General features: G+C 41.5%; 1 protein-coding gene across 1 annotated transcript; it reads left to right on the forward strand.

Moving 5' to 3' along the window:
- Positions 1 to 42: 42 nt before the first annotated feature.
- On the forward strand, positions 43 to 17,439 carry DYRK4 (dual specificity tyrosine phosphorylation regulated kinase 4). Its single transcript, XM_008642431.2, has 14 exons — positions 43 to 317; positions 3,932 to 4,015; positions 5,349 to 5,498; positions 6,605 to 6,740; positions 7,902 to 8,065; positions 8,425 to 8,561; positions 9,411 to 9,551; positions 11,175 to 11,313; positions 13,368 to 13,449; positions 14,173 to 14,345; positions 14,924 to 14,984; positions 15,531 to 15,660; positions 16,371 to 16,516; positions 16,955 to 17,439. The coding sequence occupies exons 1-14, from the start codon at positions 294 to 296 to the stop codon at positions 17,179 to 17,181; spliced, it is 1,794 nt and encodes a 597-aa protein (XP_008640653.1). The 5' UTR covers positions 43 to 293; the 3' UTR covers positions 17,182 to 17,439.
- Positions 17,440 to 17,757: the final 318 nt, after the last annotated feature.

Genomic DNA, 17,757 nt, shown 5'->3' on the forward strand with positions numbered 1-17,757 from the left:
TTACTGACTTGCCATGATAAATATGGAAAATTATATTTGGCTAGAAGGAGGCTGAGAAAGAGAACAGATGGCCACCAAAAGAATACTAGAGCAGCTAATAGTCACTGGCATATTTCCGGGAGAAAAATTTAAATCCGAAGCCAAGCAGAAGCATTATCCATTTTTTTCTGCTCAGGGCACTGTGCATGGAACTGCTCCTGCTATGCTCTGACTAGATGAAGGTGGTCTTCCTGAAATGCCTTCGCCGAATGGAATAAACAGCTCCTATCCTGCACTTAACAGCTCCAGCAGTAATGCTGACAGAAATAGTTGACAAGGTGGGGAAAATGTTTGTGTTCCTACTGTATTTTGAGTGAGTGTGTACTTGCTACGGGTTTTTAATGCATTGCATGATTTAGCACCTGTGTTGTATTCTCTCCATGTATTCTACAGGCTTCATTCAGTTTGGGGAACAGGGGGAAGACAATGCCTGTTCGAATGAGGAGACAGTGGGGTCTTTATTTTATGTAGTTGTGTATTTAAAAATGTCCAAAATTTTAATGCATTTCTGATTTCTATGGTTAACGTGGTACTGAAAAAAATGCTCTAATATTTTGAGAACTATGGAAGTGTGTCACAATGTCTGATTTCACAGAATGCTATAAACTTAGAACTTTGTGGGCTAGGTGATGGATGAGGACCTTGTTCTGTTTTTTTGGTGGTAACTGGAATGAGCAAGGTGATCCAGGATTTGAAGGGCTGGAATAGCAGGAGATGGTAGTCTGGGCTTGCAACACTGGAGCTGTAGGACAAGGCTGAGTGCCACAGGAGCAGGGAAACCAGGAATGAAATGGAGTGGAATAGCAACAGTTGCTGGAGTTTTTCTTTGGAGTGCATCTGCCAGAATGAACCCAGCCACAACAGCTCAGCTACAGAGTCCGTAGGGCAAGTCCAGGGTTTTGCTAGAGCAGCTCTGCTGGGTCACCTGGATCAAGACCATCAAATAAAGCCACTGTGTGGACTGTCCAGTAAGGAGCACATCAGTTTTTCTACGGATAAAAGTTTGTTATTTACCCATTTGGGGGAATTTTATGAAGGTTGGTCACTTACTGATTTTATTTAATAAATTGCCTAAAGAGCAATAAATCCTTAGTAAGTAGGTTTTGAGAAAGGGGGACAAAGAGGACACAGATTTCCATTGTTTAAAAAAGGCATGGACTAGTTTTGCTTTTTCACTGTAAAAGGAGAAATGTCCACCTCAAAATCTTGTTAATCTTTCCCCACTGAATGGAAATTAAATGGATTACAAATTCTGGCAGCACATCTTGGAACCCACTCACCTGCTTCCTTAGCTCTTGCTCATTTTTAAAGACATTTGGGGAATTTTTCATGCTTTATTAGTAAATCTACTTCAAAAAAATGTTCGTAATATAGACATAACTGCCCAGCTTTTTAAAAGTATTGCTAAGAAATAAAATGCCATTTCAGAGTGAAGATTCTGCAGTCTGCACAGGTATGTGAAGTCATTGTTTCCTTGGTTTTCAGTGATAGCTTTTTCTCTATGAAATCCTGGCTTGTATTGACTTGTAGCTAGAAAAGCATGAAGCAGTTAAGGAGCTACCTTTAAATGAAATGTAATATTTTCATCAGCTCCAGTAACTGAAAATTATAGCTAGCTGGGAAAGAAGTATGGATGAAGTATGAGGAAAAAGTATAACACGCACTAAAATTAATAGTCTTACTAAGAGCTGGGCTGATATAATTAGTAGAGTTTTAACTGTGTATCCCAGATTCACCTTCATAACAAATGTAATTCCCCCTTGAAAGGCAAGATACATAGATTGCATGAGAAGTGTTTGTCTGTAAAAATACTCTGGCACGGAGTTTTCCGTGCAATCATCATCTAAAGAAATTCACACAAGGATATTTGGTGTTCTGGGCAAGCTATGTCATGCTCTAGGATGCTCATGTTTGGGATGCAGTAGTCCAGTGGCCCTCTTCTGTGGCATTTGCTGTGTTGGCACTGGTAATATTTTGGATTTACAGCATATCATCCCTTATCCCTGGCTGGGTGGTCTCCAGTTCCAAATAGGGGAATTTCTGTGTCCAGCAAAGAGAGGTTTTAGTACTTATCCCTTTCCTGCCATTCTCCTGTGCTTCACAGACACCCATGGCCATTTCTCTCAAGCCAGAGTTGTTGTTCTCAGTTTGTTCTGAATCTGAAGTTTGCCCTTGCATAAGGGTTTATTCATTTGTACTCAGATGAACAGAAAGAGCACACCCAGAGCCCAGTTATCTCAAGGGCAGTTTCCAGCTGGTCTGCCCAGCTTGAGTGGTGTCTTCATGGCTGATGCTGAGACAGCTGAGCCTGTCAAAGGGCAGAATTTCCTTCATGGGGTCAGGTAGATCTGTACACAGAGTTTTATCTCCATATTTAGTTTGGAAAAGTCTTTCAGAGTCTCTAATCTAAGTACATATGCAAGTATGGATATGCCACAGCCTCTGGAGCCAGTCCAGAGCAGGGACACCAAGGGGAGCAGAGGGATGGAGCAGCTCTGCTGGGAGGAAAGGCTGAGGGAACTGGGATTGTTCAGCCTGGAGAAGGGAAGGCTTTGGGGTGACCTCACTGTGGCCTTGCAGTGCCTGAAGGGAGCCCACAGGAAAGATGGAGAGAGGCTCTTGACAAGGGCCTGGAATGACAGGACAAGGGGGAATGGCTTCACACTGACAGAGAGCAGGTTTAGATTGGATATGAGGAAGAAATGGTTCCCTGTGAGGGTGGTGAGGCCCTGGCACAGGTTGCCCAGAGAAGCTGTGGATGCCTGGAGCCTGGGGCTCTGAGCAACCTGGTCTGGTGGAAGGTGTCCCTGTCCATGGCAGGGGTTGGAACTGGATGGATTTAAGGTCCCTTGCAACCCAAACCAGTCTGCGATTCTGTTCAGGGCTCTGTGCCAGAGCCATTGTCGACGTAGGTTCAGTTTGATCTCCCTGTTTGTAGCAATGCTAATGTGCCCTGGATATATCAAGGTCACAGTGTGGGTGTGGATCAGTGTGCACGCAAGCATTCCTCACCCACTACAGCTCATATATATATTTACATATATTTATCTATATCTGTATATGGATATCTGCAGTGTATTGGCACAGGTGCAGCATCTAATCTGAGTTGTCCCTGCTTCTTCCAGGCTCTGACAGACTCTTTCAGGAGCTCTTTTGACCAAACCCAGTGGGGTTCACTCCAGCCTATAGAGCAGAGCTGCAATCTGCTTTAGCCATGGAGTTTTCAAGGTCGAAATTATCCTAAAGATTTCTTCATTTCATTGCAGTTTACTATTGGGTGGAAATGTACAATGCTACTTACCATGTTTGTTAAAAAACTGCTGAAAGCACCAGCAAACTCCTTAAAATGGTGAGCTGCTTAGCACTTTCCCCCATGGGTTTTTTGTATTTATTGCTAATACTATCTGCCCATTGGAGCCAATGGGGTTTTTTCTATATCTCAGTAAACTTAAACCCTGATTTTGTTTTTATAAAATCTGTACCACAAGCTGAATCAGTTTAATGCAGCTTTTTGGAATGGATGGGCTCACGATCTACCTTGTGAGGCAGTTTAAAGTTGTCCTTTCAAGCAGACTCACTACCTGCTTCCAAGTATATATTTAGGGATGGCAGAGGGCCCCCTTCCCCTTGGCTGAGCACAGGGGCACACCAAGTATCTGAGAGGCATAATAACAAAATAAACTGTCTCTGCCCCAGCCCACAAAACAGCTGCTCAACTGAGAGAGGCACTGACAGAGTGTAACATGTTTTCAGCAGCTTTTGTGGCCCTCTCTCACACCCTGTGTTGGCACAGGCATTGCCACAAAGGAGGGAAACACAGAAACCATGCAGATATTCCATAATTTTTTTCCTCCAGAAAAAGTTTTATTAAAGCATCGCTTCATGTTTGCAGTCTTCCCATGTGGATGCTTTTTCTCAATCTCAGCTGGCTGTTCAAGAGAGGGATCATCTGGGCTCTAACAGAGTCTTCCATCAGGTATGTGACTCTTCAGCTGACTTCAAAAATACCTGAATGCTTTTTTATAAAGTGATCTCTTATAATAAATGAACATGGGCAGAGGCAAGTCCTCTATTCCCTGTCCTCTTCCATTTCCTGTGTGGCTGGATGACTGTCCCAAATGCTTGCAGGTGTTCAGTAGCATTTGAGGCATTTCTTCTGCCAAATCACTTTCGTTTCTTGAAGCTTTTGGGAAAAGTCCACTGGAATCCCACATCTAAGGTTTTAAAGGCTTTTCCACAGTATTGGAATACAAAACGTACTTATTGAAGTTGGTTGGCTTGAGAGCATCGTTCCTTTGCTTTTTGAGAAAATATCAAACCTCACCTGTGTTGCCAAAAGCTTGACAAATACGTTTCTATGCTTCCCTGAGGATAAAAATTTCACAGGTTTATCAGGGTTGTAGCTTTAGCTCTCTGGACCTTATTCTGCATTTCACAGTGTATAGTTGATCTATTTCAGATCTATTTCAAGTAATTTTTTTATTATTTACCAAAGAAATAGTCTACCCGAAAGATTTTTCTTGCTGCTAAGAGTGTGACTTCTCTGACTAGAGGTATTCAAGGCATTGATAAAAGACATACAAGACATTCATAGAACTGCACCCTTAAATGACTGACTGTAATTAACAAATGGTATAGAAATGTTTTGCAAATAATAAATGGGAGAAGTTAGGAAGGACTAGTAATCCTGGATAATTTAAATGACCATAAGCATTTATTTTTAAGGAAAGTTTGCCAAGAGCTTGCCTTTTCCTCACTAATAAGGAGTGCAACAAAGGGGCCCCGTTGAATTGAGCTCCACAGGAAATGAGGGGGAAGGAAATATGGAGAAACCAGTGAAGGAAAGACTTCGCAGTGTGTCCACCCCTGGTGTTTGGCAGCAGTCCAGTCCCAGTTTCTCTTTTGCCACTGGGAATAGTTAATGATATTTTCTGCCATTGACACTTCATGCCTACTTATTACCCTACGTGGGCTTTATTTTCCTCACTCGCAGGAGTCCTGCTGCCAGGAATGGCTGCTGGGCTTCCAAACCCAACCACCCTTTGCAGCTGAAGCAGTTGCTGCTCTGATGCTGGATGGAAGTGTTCTTGTGAGGAATCTCATTCCCTAAAATGTGCTGGATTGCCCGGACAATCTCCTGCTGCCCGTTATTACAGCTGGAGCTGCCTTAGCATTTCCCCTTTGCCTTTAGGTGTCAGAAGCGAACCACACACATTTTCCAAGGATTTGAATCCCTCTGGTGTTCACTGGTGTGGCACAGAACTACTTGCTAGGTCGTTATGTGACATTTCCTTGTGCTTTCTATTTAGAGAGTCAGTCGTGGTGTCCTTTCCCTCCCACATCTGGAAGGTCAAGTGAAGCATGGCCTGGCTGCGGACGCTGCAAACCCTCCCCCCTTTGAGAGCAGCCTGCCTCAAATAGCAAATAAGAGCTTGCAGAGTGTCCTCCCCTCTCTTCAGGTGAGTTATAAAGCTCCTGGACATCTTGTTTGCCTGGTGAACCAGCCTCTCTCTTAGTACCACTGAGAGTGTCAGTGCCAAAGTGTCACAAGTGTAAGTGTGGGGAAAGAGAGAAAAAGTGTCAGAATTAGAGACAAGTATGGGAAGATGCTTCATTTTGAAAAGAACCCATTTTTACTTGCGCACATCCTTAACTCAAACCCACAAGCACCAAGATGCTTATATTGAAGTGGTACCAGTCAAGACTTCTTGCAAGGATGTGGTGGACCAAGCTTGTCCTCTGGATAGTCCATATCCCATCACCTGGGTTCTCCTTGTCTTGGTAATCATGTGCTGGTTTTTGAATATGGCTTTGGTACCCTTCTGACACTGAGAGACACTGAGGTATTTTTGTCTCCATCCTGCCCCACTTTTGTGAGGACTTTCTCAAAGGATGAGAAATAGTAAATAAATTAAGGGATCATTTAGGTTGGAAGGGACCTCTGACGGACATCTGGCCCAACCTCTCACTACAAGCAGAGCAAACTTGGAGCAGGCTGCTCACATTATGATCCATTTATCCAGTTCATCTCCCACTCTTTGCGCTCCAGCTATACAGTGGGAGACAGTGTCACAGGCCCTGCTCAAGGCAAAGTCTACAATGCCCACTGCTTTTTTCTCACTGGCCAAGCAAATCACGTCATCAGAGAAGACAACCAAGTTGTTCAGACACCATTTGTTGGCATATCCATACTGGTTATTCCAAATCAACTTCCTGTCTTTCACTTGGTTTGGGATGGTTTCCAAGAGGAATTGTTCCACAGCCCTCCAAGGCTGACCAGCATTGGTATGGGTAACATTTATAGAGAGTCCATATACTGAATGAATCTGGAAGATGAACTTCCTTCTCTCATATAGAGATTTATCTTTCATAGAGGTCCAAGAGCCTTCAGTGCTTTTGGCAGAATTTGCTGTCTGAATAAGCAGGGTGTTCTAGTGCCCAAGCTCGCTTGTTCTGTCTCAGCACAAAATTGACATAGATATTACTCAAGTAATCCAAAATATATTGCAGCTTTGTCTCTGTGAATATAGCAGGTTTTAATTTTTTTTTTCTTTCTGCTTGGCAGGAAAATGGAACTCAAGGCAATTTTCCCCAATTTGACCTTCCAGACAGTCTTCCTGAGAGTGATACCAGAGTCCAGACAAAACCATCTGAACTGGAGAACACCAGCATTGGGGTCAAACTGCCTATGACAGCTTCAGGTAGAATATCCCTGGATAAACTACCAGGACTGGAGTGACAGGCTGCCTGCACAGATGAGGAGTGTGTACAGTCAGGATACTCAGGGATCAGAAGTGCCATGCTAAATGGCTGCTGAAATATTTAACAATTTAGACCACAATAATATGGATGGGACTCAGTGATTTCTAACTATCCAGCTTGGGGAGGTGCTCAATAGGAGAATGATTTGACTAACACAAATACAGGAGAGAAACGTGCAGTATAAAAAAGAATGCATATTTGTCTAAGACTTAGGTAGGGTAGATGACAGCAATATTCTATTACAGGGATAAAACCCTTTCCCACTTGCTTGTGGCTGTGTCCCATTTTATTGATGTGGGCTAAATCACATTTTGGGAGTTCTCAGATCTAGAAAGTTTCTGACAGAGTTAATCTATTTCTAGAAGGAGTCTAGGGAAAAAAAAAAGCAGTGGCCTCTTGCTTTGAAATGATTTAGCATCCTTGCATTGCTGGATGAAGATCTGCTGCTGTTTAACAAAACACCCACACATGCATGCAACACATTGATTTATAATGCTCCTGTCTGAATATATATCCACATTTAAATGATGGGAGTGGAGGTGTTAGGGCAGCTGAAATTCTATGCAGGAAGAATCAGAACTGGGAGAAAAGCAGATACGGGCTCCATTTAATCCCTAACGTCAGGCATCTGAGTTTGATGATTTTTATCAGAAAAGCAAGTACTTTAAAGCTTTGGTTAACTAGAGATTACTGCCATTTTATAAATATGGTAATCAAACCAATAAAAGTGTAAGTTTTTATGTAAGTTATGGAGCCTGAGAGAACAGATAGACAACAGATGGGATTTTCAAAAACATCTAGATACATAACTGCCCTCACAATTAAATAATTTTAATCTAAGCTCTCTTAAAATCTTGCTGACAGATGTTGAATGTTTTATTGAACTTAATACTGCAAGCCAGAAAAAAAACCCCCAGAAACTTATACAAAAATGTAGAAGCAGAGAAATCTTAGTTGGAAGGGACCTCTAACAGCTTTTCTCAGCATCCTGCTCAAAGTGGTGTGCTCTTCTGTGAAATGTTCCATTGTAAAAGCACTTTGCCCTCAGGTTTCTGACATTTTATTGATTTTTGGTTTTACGTTCTTGTTTTCTGATTTAGAAGCCTTGAAAAATTTTAGAAACCAGTTAACAGTCTATGAGCAAAAAGAAATTTTCAATTATACAGAGCTCTGGTTTCTTGGCCTGGAAGCTAAAAAGATTGAAGGTTTGCCTGAAACCCAGAATAATAATTGTTATGATGATGAGCATGGTTCCTACTTAAAGGTAAGTGGAAAAATTATGGTATTCATTTTGAGCTCAATAAGTTTGTAGTGATATTATGCCAGCTCTTGAATGTTGTCTGTGAGATAAATGTTGTTTCTAGAAGATAAAAATTCGCATAGTGAAAACATGCCTTTAAAGCTCAGGGGAGAATCCACTTTGCATGTCAAGCAGGGTTGATGCAAGGTAGGTGGGCTATTGAAGCATCACTTGGGATTTTCCTTGTCACCCTTATTTAATGTAGACTTCACCTGCAGCTAACCCACCATCGTCAAGGACAGCAGACTCAAACACACCCGAGCTACTGGAAACCTGATCTTTGTTGAACTCTTTGAATCTGAACTCTTTGTGTTCTTTTGAAGGTTTTACATGACCACATTGCCTACCGCTACGAAGTCTTGGAGGTCATTGGGAAAGGGTCGTTTGGGCAGGTGGCCAAATGCCTGGATCACAAAACCAATGAGTTGGTGGCATTGAAAATAATAAGGAATAAGAAAAGGTGAGATACCTGCTTACTTTAAACCGGTACAATCACCCCTGTTATATAGAAGCTGAGGCAAACTGACAGTGTGAACAAAATCAAACCTCCTGTACATTCATTAAACACAGTGAGGGCAGAATGAGGAAAGAGGATGCCAGGAATTGGACTGGACCAAGAGGAGACACAGGCTAGGAAAGCAAGTACAGTTTCTCCAGGCTCACAAGGAGGTCTCTCTATCTGTTGCACAGTGAATACACAACCCAGGTAAGCAGCCCAGCAGGACTGAGAGCTGGGAGCATCCCCACAAGGCTCCAAAACCACAGGAATATGCTGGAAGGCTCCCATCACTTGCTTGAGCATGAAAAATTTTACACTGTGATTCTAAGCAACCTCTTCTTGTTAAGTGGCTGGTTACAAATTTGTGCGCTTGAAGCAGAGTCAATGAAACAGATGTTCAGCTGTTCAATTTTACCCCTCAGTGAACACTAAGTGTAAAGATGCTTTTCAAAACCCGCTGTCTGAGTGTGGTAGGTGTGAATCATGACCCTGTTCAAGGAAACTGAAGCATTCCTATAGACTTGAGAGCACCAGGATTTTAGTCTGGATGCTCATTGGAAACCTTTTCATTTAAAGGTTTTTTCAGACAAGTCAAATTAGGTACCCTGAAGTGTTATGTAAGGCCAGTGTATTTAGACTAGGAATCAACCATAAGAAATCAAAATTACTGTGGTTAACAGAGGTGAATGAAACATTTTAATAATTGTCCCACCTGCTGAGCTTACAGTAAGCTCGTGGTGTTTGTAGCATTTGCAGAAGTACAAATGCTACCGAGTTGATGTCACCGTTCTGTGTCATGTGATATTTCAGGTTTCACAGCCAGGCTATGGTAGAAGTGAAGATCCTTGATGCTCTGCTGAAGAAAGACAAAGATGATACTCACAATATCATCCACATGAAGGAATACTTCTACTTTCGCAATCACTTCTGTATCGCCTTTGAACTGCTGGGGTAAAGTATATTTTCCTTTACACACACTTTGAGGAGAATTGTAGATCTTGTGCCTTACAAGATTTAATTTTTATGTCTTCTTCAGAAGAATTGGCAGCTAGAAAGGAACACTGTCTAAATACAGACTGCATAACTGAGCCTTTGATCACCCAAGGTGAACTGAAAAAGGCCACGTTCAGACTTCACACGGGCAATGACATGATCCATCCCTTATTTTCTGTGCTGGGTATTGAAGTCTTCTTCCCCGAAACACCTGTGAGGAAAAGAGTAAATTCAGGACTGGTAAACTTCAGGGTATATAAACATGAATAATATAAAATAATTTAAAATAAAACTGCTTCTTGCTTTTTATGAATCTTTGCTGCAGGCCATCTTAGGAGGAATTCTGGAGGCATTTTGGAGAAGTCAGATCATTTTATTCACCAGCCTTCTTGTAATCAGGGACTCAAACTGGAATTATGGAGGCTACCCACAGTTACCCAGCCCTCAGAGTAAAACCCCCATTGCTGCATGTGTTACAGCCCCTGCTGAAGATTCAGCATCATATGGACAGCTTGATCCCAAAGAAACCTAAATCCCTTGTGTTGCTGCCTGTGAGCCTGTCACTTACAGGCACACAGGGTAAGAGGTGACTCCTCTCCAGGGAAGACACAGACCAGTCTTTTCTGAAAGCTGCTATGGAAACACACAGGGAAATGGGATAGCCACTATCTTTAGCTCTTTACAGAGGAGTTGAAGACTGGTTGTCATAGAAAAATGTTTGTCTGGTAAAATTTTTATTGCCTTTAAAATACAGTGAAAAGCCTTTGATTTGTGATCTTTTCCATTAAGACTTGGCACCTTTAATTCCAAAGGAATGGGCCGTGCCTGCTACCAGTGGACACTCAAGTGGGGAAGGCAGAAAGCTCCAGTTGGTCATGTCCTTGCAGACGTGTGCTAGTGCTGAGGACACCTCTCACAGGGAAGAACTTGTTCCTAATATCCCATTGAAACCTGCTCCTCTTTCAGTTTAAAATCATTGCCCCTTGTCCTTTTGCTATCACTATAAAAATCTCTCTCCCTCCTTTTTATAAGCCCCTTAAAGCACTGGAAAGCTGTAATGAGTTCTTCCAGAACCTTCCCTTCTCCAGGCTAGTGGGCAGGGCTACTGGAAGGAGCTAAGATGTGATGGTCACAGCAGGGATATAAAAACCTAATGAGACCTGAATTGATGGGGGGGTTATCTAGAAATATTTACTGCTGGTTAAAAACCTTTAGACAGAAATTATTTACTCAAGATGCCAAAGCAAAGAGAAATGACAGCAAAAGGAGACAGAAGAAAATTTATTTCAGTTCCTGAATGATTATTGTTCTTGGTGAGAATCAGCACAGCTGCTTAACAGCAGAGAGTTTAGCAAGGAAGTTCACTGATTTTACATCTGCTTTAGATCTGGGAGGTGTTTGTGCATATCACATGCAGAGCAGCATTCTCAGGGAGGAAAATAGCTGTCATTTTCCTCTGCATGGGTCCTCCCTCATGTGGGAAGACAAGCTCTTAATGCACTGGAAACTAATCATGCCTTTAAAAATAAATTCCCCAATCTCTTATCTGCTCCCTATCTGGTGCTTCTTCCTCCCCCACAGAATAAATTTGTATGAGCTGATCAAAAAGAACAATTTCCAAGGCTTCAGCCTGTCTTTGATTCGCCACTTCACTCGATGTGTGCTGAGGTGTTTACAAGTGCTCTACCAGGAAAGAATCATTCACTGTGATCTGAAGCCTGTAAGTGCAATCATTTCATCACCTGCTATTCTGTACAGAATAAATGAGCTTATCCTATTCTATACTGATTGAGAGGAACTGTCGGGAGAAACCCTAAAACCCAGTAAGATGTTTGTACAGAAGCTGTAGTTTATTTCAGATTATATTCATGCTACAGTCAAATGATTATTACAGTCAAATTACCATTGATTCAGTTCATTCACCAAAGCTTTAAATGAGATTATTTGGTTGCCAAAATGTGTACAAATATGAATCAAATTCAGGCAATGACTTTTTACTTAGAGAAAAAGAAAAGTACTTGTAAAATTAAGTATTTCAAGATGAAGGACATTGTAATGCAAGGAGTATTCACAAGGCAGCCTGTTTCAGGTTATCCTGTTAAGTCTATTTAATTTCTTAGGCATAACTATAAAATTAAGTAGCCTAGTAAATGGCAAAGGAATTCTATAGACCAGTAAAAAAAATCCTGCTGCTGTATCAGCTAAGCATTCATGATAAGTGAAACGTTTCCATTCTGCTTAAGCCCCAAATATAAATTTTTGCAATTTTCTGAGATTTCTGGAAGTATTTATTCTATTTTCACCTCAGGCAAAAGTTTCTCTTGATTTCCTTTTCAAAAGGGCAAAGGAACCAGTAAAGAAAGAAATAAATTCTCAGGTAAAAATGCTAAGGATAAAATTCTGTTCTCACTTTTCTAAATGTATCTTGGTTTAGAATTCTGAGAAGTCACGTACTATCTGTACCCACTGTCTTGCCAATATCTTTGCCAGACCAATTTGCAGTGAGAAGAGAGGCTTGCAAGATAACCCAAATATCTGAATCAAAAACAATTAGCCCAATGGGAAATCTGTTTCCAGGCAGCCACTGACAAGGAATGACGTTGGCAGCATCAATTAGTGTAGTCTGTATTTAAATAGAGTAACGTATTAGTGAAAATGTAGTGAGTTAACTAGAAGACAGTTTTGTTCTCATTCAACAATTGTACAGCTTCATTAATTTATGTTGCCTGAAACTCACATCTGTTATCCCATCTGCCTCCTATGATATTTCTCAACAAACGGTAGAATATGGAGCTTCTCTGGCCTTTATGCTAGATAATGACTGCTTCCAAAGCCTGGTTTTCCAGCTGATCCTGGTTTTCCAGCTGATCCTGGTTTTCCAGCTCTGATCAGCTCCCTTGCATTGTGAGGGATTCAGTATTAGAGACAGAGTCCTACCATGAGCACAAAGGGATATTGAGCTGCAGAGGGGGGATGCTGGTTCCCTTACCAGAGCCAAGAGCACCGGGATTGTGGAAATCAGTCCTTGCCTTGACTTTCACCAGTAGCAGCTTCTCCTTCCTGCCACATGAAGCATTTCCTTATGAACTAATTACCCAAGAAACCACTTCATCATTGTTTGGCATCCACCTGGGAAGTGTTCATTCCTTCAAAGCCCTGACATATAATCACTGTAAAACTGGTTGGTAAAGGTAACCATCTGTCTGCTGAGGAGTGGAGAAGAAAATCCTTCATTTAGACAGCCTTTTAATGAGGATAAAACTCTTCTCTGCAGAAGAGAGCTGAAGGCCGTGTTTGCTCATCAGTGCACATATCGCTGAGCAGGCTGTTTAAGGATCACTTCTCCAGCTGGAACTGCTGTGAGGCACCCAGTGCTGTGCCCTCCTGCACCCAGCTAAGAATCCGTAGGACCATGCCTTGGCCATTTATCCCTCCCTTGAGACCTGTGCAGCACACAGGTGGAGAGAGGTGAGCTGACACGGAGTCTGGAGCAAGCTGTGCAGGGAGGAACTGTGGAGTGGTTTTGGGGAGCTCGCTGGTGCCCTGTCTGGCTCACCTGCAGCCTGGGTACCTTTCCAAATCTCCCCTCTGCTTTGCCCAAATGCACATTATTGGCTGCTTCCTTGTGTTAGCAAATGCATTCCAAAGGAGGTTGAATTTTGAAGCTCTCACTATGCAGAGAAGTGTAAATGTGATTTGCATTCTGATTTTCCCAAGTGTTCACTAACTTAATATTAAAACCCCTCTTTTCCCTGTAATTTTTTTTCTTTTTAGGAGAACATACTATTATACCACAATGGCCAAGGTTCAGTCAAAGTTATTGATTTTGGATCAAGCTGCTATGAAGACCAAAGAGGTCTGCAGAAAAGTCAAGTTGATGTAATTTTCTTAATAAGCTTTCTTAATTTTAAATAATGTGGAAAAACAATTTCTTTGATCGGGCTAATATATTGACCTATGCCCCTAATTAGAACCTGATGAACTGTTCAGCCAGTGGTGGTGGAGCAAATACTGGTAGAGACAAGTGAGTTATTACCATTCTTTTTCTTTGTCCCAAGCCTGATCAGCTCCTCTACTCCTGTTGCAATCAGAATTACACTTTCAGGAGTGGTTAGCTGAAACAAACTTAAGAGGCTAATCCAAATATTTTGCTTATCAAGAAGTTTGTCAGGTCCAGAGAACCTTTCTCAGTGAGATGGTTAAATTATAATTGGTACTTTTTGTATGAATACTACAGGGAGAGAAACGGGAACTGTGCTTTTAATTTAGGAACTGTTGATTGATGCAAAGGGAACACCTTCAAACAGGAAAATGAGCATGGATATGCTGAATCTCAGCATTAGTAGAAAAATTTCCTTCAGTGAAACTTGTTGAAGAACAATTTCTAAATAGAACAGTGGAAAGTGTATCACCCATTACTTTTAGGATGGGATTAGAAAAAGTTTCCGGAGCCTATGTGAGCAATTCATGGATAGACAGATTTATGATGCCTGAACATATGCCACTCCTCTGTGAAATCTGCAGCTGACATTTCAGTCCCAACTGTGATATTTTGCTTCTTGTCTAATTTTTGACACAGTGTACACCTATGTTCAGAGCCGCTTTTATCGCTCCCCTGAGGTGATTCTTGGTCATCCTTATGCTATGGCTGTTGATATGTGGAGCTTAGGCTGTATCATAGCAGAGCTTTACACAGGCTACCCGCTGTTCCCAGGGGAAAATGAAGCTGACCAACTTGCCTGCATCATGGAGGTAACTTTTGAGATTGATTTGCATACCCATTTGATAAACTGCACCACCAGCAACAAAGAGAAATCTCAAGCAATAATGAGATATGATTGGCTATGGCCTGGCTTTTCAGAGGGAGGTTTAATGCAGCCAAATGGGTCTTTGAGCCAGAAGGTCCCCCCTGAGCCTCTTTTCCTCCAGGCTGAGCTCCCTCAGCTTCCCCTTATCAGACTTGTGCTCCAGACCCTACCCCAGCTCCATTCCCTTCTCTGGACACACTCCAGTTCCTCAATGGCCATCTTGCAGTGACAGGCCCAGAACCAGACACAGGATTTGAGCTGTGGCCTCACCAGTGCCATGGACAGAGGGACAATCACTGCCCTGGTCCTGCTGCCACACTATTTTTGATATAAAGATGTGTACAGGCAGCACTAAGGGATCCCTTAATTCCCTCCACAATAAGAGGAAATATTTTGTAGACATTTCACAGTAAATTGCAACATTCAACTTCATATGGAGGGCAAAATGCCACATCTCACCTGATGGCTGTTGTGTATCTTTATGAAATAAGGAGTAACTCTATGAATTAATTTTCTATGAAGGTATTGGGTCTTCCACCAGCTGATTTTATCCAGGCTGCATCAAGGAAGAGAACATTCTTTGGTAATTTCTTCTGATTATTTGTCCTTGCTGGATCCCCTCCTGGTAGTTAATCTAATAATTAATCTACTAATTAATAGCACTGGTAGCATAGGGTCAGAGACCTTTAGCTAATTCCTAGCTGATAAAAATACTTCCAGGAAGAGGTATGGAAAAAAGGCAAAAGGACAACATGAGGCCTACAAACGAACCTGGAACTCTGCTCTTCATGTCTTATGGGCCTCTAACTGCCAAAGTGATAGGGAAATTACTCCTTAAAAATATTGTTCCTAAAAGGAATGCAGTGGGCTCTGGGAACTAATTTACATTGCTCATTTCTCTGTGTATAATTTGGGTTTGGAAATTGCTCAAAGCAAACAAATCAACGAAGTGTAGGATGTAGTCTCTAGGATGTAACCAATCCTGCTTGCCACAATTCTGGCAGATTATCACTCCATCAGGGCAAAACTGGAGTTAGTGGGATGGACATAGATACTGTTTATGCAACTTTTTAAAGTATTTAGGGAAGGTTTTTAACGTAATTTTTTTGAGCATGTCTTTTTTTTTAAGATTCCAAAGGTTTTCCTAAATCCGTGACTAACAGCAAAGGCAAAAAGAGATGCCCAGACTCCAAGGACCTAAGCACAGTGCTGAACACCCATGATGCTGGTTTCTTGGACTTTTTGAAAGGATGCCTAATGTGAGTTCATACCATGTGCAACAAGCTAGTTTTTTCTTTCATTCTCTTGTGCCTTTAAAATCTTTTTATCTTTTGGGTTTGGGTTTTTATTTTTTGGTGAGGTGTTTTGGGTTTGTTTTGTTTTGTTTTCCACGTGGCATCATTTGTGTAACTATTGACACTTTACTGTGTCTTCTTTAGCACTGACTTCAAATGTCTTTCTAGCAGTTTGGTAGCACTTTCCTAAAGAAATCTTAAAGGAACTTGTAACTTGTGGTTACATTGGGAGGGAAGAAAAAATCATCCCACTCTGTTTCACAAGAAGGCTGCTTTCAGTGCTCTCTGTTTGCCAAGTCTGTGTGAATCATTGATCCATTTTGGTTTGCTGGTTGAATCAGAACCTTCAGAAAATAATTTCAGTGGAGCAAAAAACCAAACCTTAAACAAGTAATTTTGGGTCCCTACCCTAATAACACCAGGAACTGCATGTTAAAAATGGTTTGATGCTGCAGAGGGTTTGATCAGCACAGTGCTGACGTAAATAGGTTTTGAAGGATGGAGGAGGTCACATAACATTTTTCCATGATTTTAGGATAAAAAGATAAAATTATTTTGTTTCAAAAAAAATGTCCTCATGACCTGACTTTCAAAAGACAGGGCTGAATCTTCTGCCTTGTACTAATTTTCAGTTAGAAATAGCTGAATAATGATTTGTCTCCCGTGGATTTAAGGTGGGAACCTTCCCTGCGCATGACTCCTGATGAAGCGATGAAACACGCGTGGATCCAGGAGCCAAAAATCTTCCGGAAAACACAGGCTCCAAGGAAGATGAGTGATGGCTCATTCTCTGTACTGGAAAACAGAAGAGAGACAATTCGTAAGCATCTTCTACCTCACAACTGTGTGCATTTATATCAGTGTTTGGCGTTTCTTTGTGTTTAGTGTCATCTGCCTGGAGTAAGGGGAGGTGAAAGTGTGGAGGAAATGGATGGCCACTGAAATGTGGTGGGTAAAGGCACCATTCCTCACTTGTGTAGAACTGCATGCCTTATGTTTTAGCTCCGCTGCCAGCAAGAAGGCTGGAAGTGCTAAAGATTCACATGGAAAGCCCTTTTCCCTGCTGAGAGCAAAATAGTACCTGACACTACACCACAGCGCATCTCACTTTCAGAGCCAAAGAATGCAGCAGTGGGGGTTGTAAGATCCCAAAGAAAAGTTTCACCTGATTTGCTGGGAGTTTGTGTCAATCCTGTGTTTTACCTGCTGTTAAGAGTCTGCAGTCTTACCCTCTCATTTTAATGATTTACTGTTGCAGAGAATCTCTGGAAAAATGCAGCTGACAAAGTGAGAAGTGAACTGGCTGACAGACTGACTCCCTTCACAGGCACAGCAGAAAATGATGTGCAGAACCCAAGGAAGCATGGTATTCCAGAGAAATATTTGGAAAACCACATGGAAAAGCCTATTAAATACAATCAAGTGGAAGACAGTGGCGAAAGAGCTCTTCCAAAAACTTCTCTTTTTTTCCCACCAATTAAGTAACACACAGCACAAGCTATGACTGGCTCAGTTGCATACCTAGTATATTTTGTAGGTATTATTTGTACTCAGGAATATAAGCTATATCTGTCTGTTCATGGGCTGTGCACATTGTAAGTATATTTAATGTTCTTTTTACCCTGAAATCATCTAGCCAACCAAAACAGAATTTGACAACCATTCCTTTTCCTCATCTACATCCTTGTGATCAGAGATTCTTCACAAGCAGCAGCAATAAAATGGAGACCATAGAGGTGGAGAGTCGCTTGTTCTTGGTGTTATAACAGACTTCTGAATTCTATATTTTCCTGGATCTAAAAGAACAGATGTGTTGACTGAAGAATCTGAATCCTTTTACTTACAGCAGCATAAGTCAGGAATAATTAATAGATAAGATTACTGGATATATTTATGTATAAAAAAAAATAAGAAAAATCAAACCCTGCATCCTCATTTTCCTCCTTCTCCATCTTCCTCTTTTTATAGTGAAGCCACTAGATGGAAACCATTGTCACACCTTCCTAGCAGATTTAGAAATGTAAATTATGCTCTTTAGCTCTCTAGCAACAACAAAGCAGA

The sequence above is a fragment of the Corvus brachyrhynchos genome, unplaced genomic scaffold, assembly GCF_000691975.1.
Source record: "Corvus brachyrhynchos isolate BGI_N302 unplaced genomic scaffold, ASM69197v1 scaffold209, whole genome shotgun sequence".
In the NCBI taxonomy this organism is placed as follows: domain Eukaryota; kingdom Metazoa; phylum Chordata; class Aves; order Passeriformes; family Corvidae; genus Corvus; species Corvus brachyrhynchos.

Bases quoted from the DNA above. Each gene is read 5' to 3' on its own strand.
- DYRK4 (XM_008642431.2), top strand. From the start codon at position 294: ATGCTGACAGAAATAGTTGACAAG. The intron at 11,314-13,367 runs GTAAGTGCAATC...TTTTCTTTTTAG, and splicing joins TTCACTGTGATCTGAAGCCT to GAGAACATACTATTATACCA. The intron at 14,346-14,923 runs GTAACTTTTGAG...TTTTCTATGAAG, and splicing joins AACTTGCCTGCATCATGGAG to GTATTGGGTCTTCCACCAGC.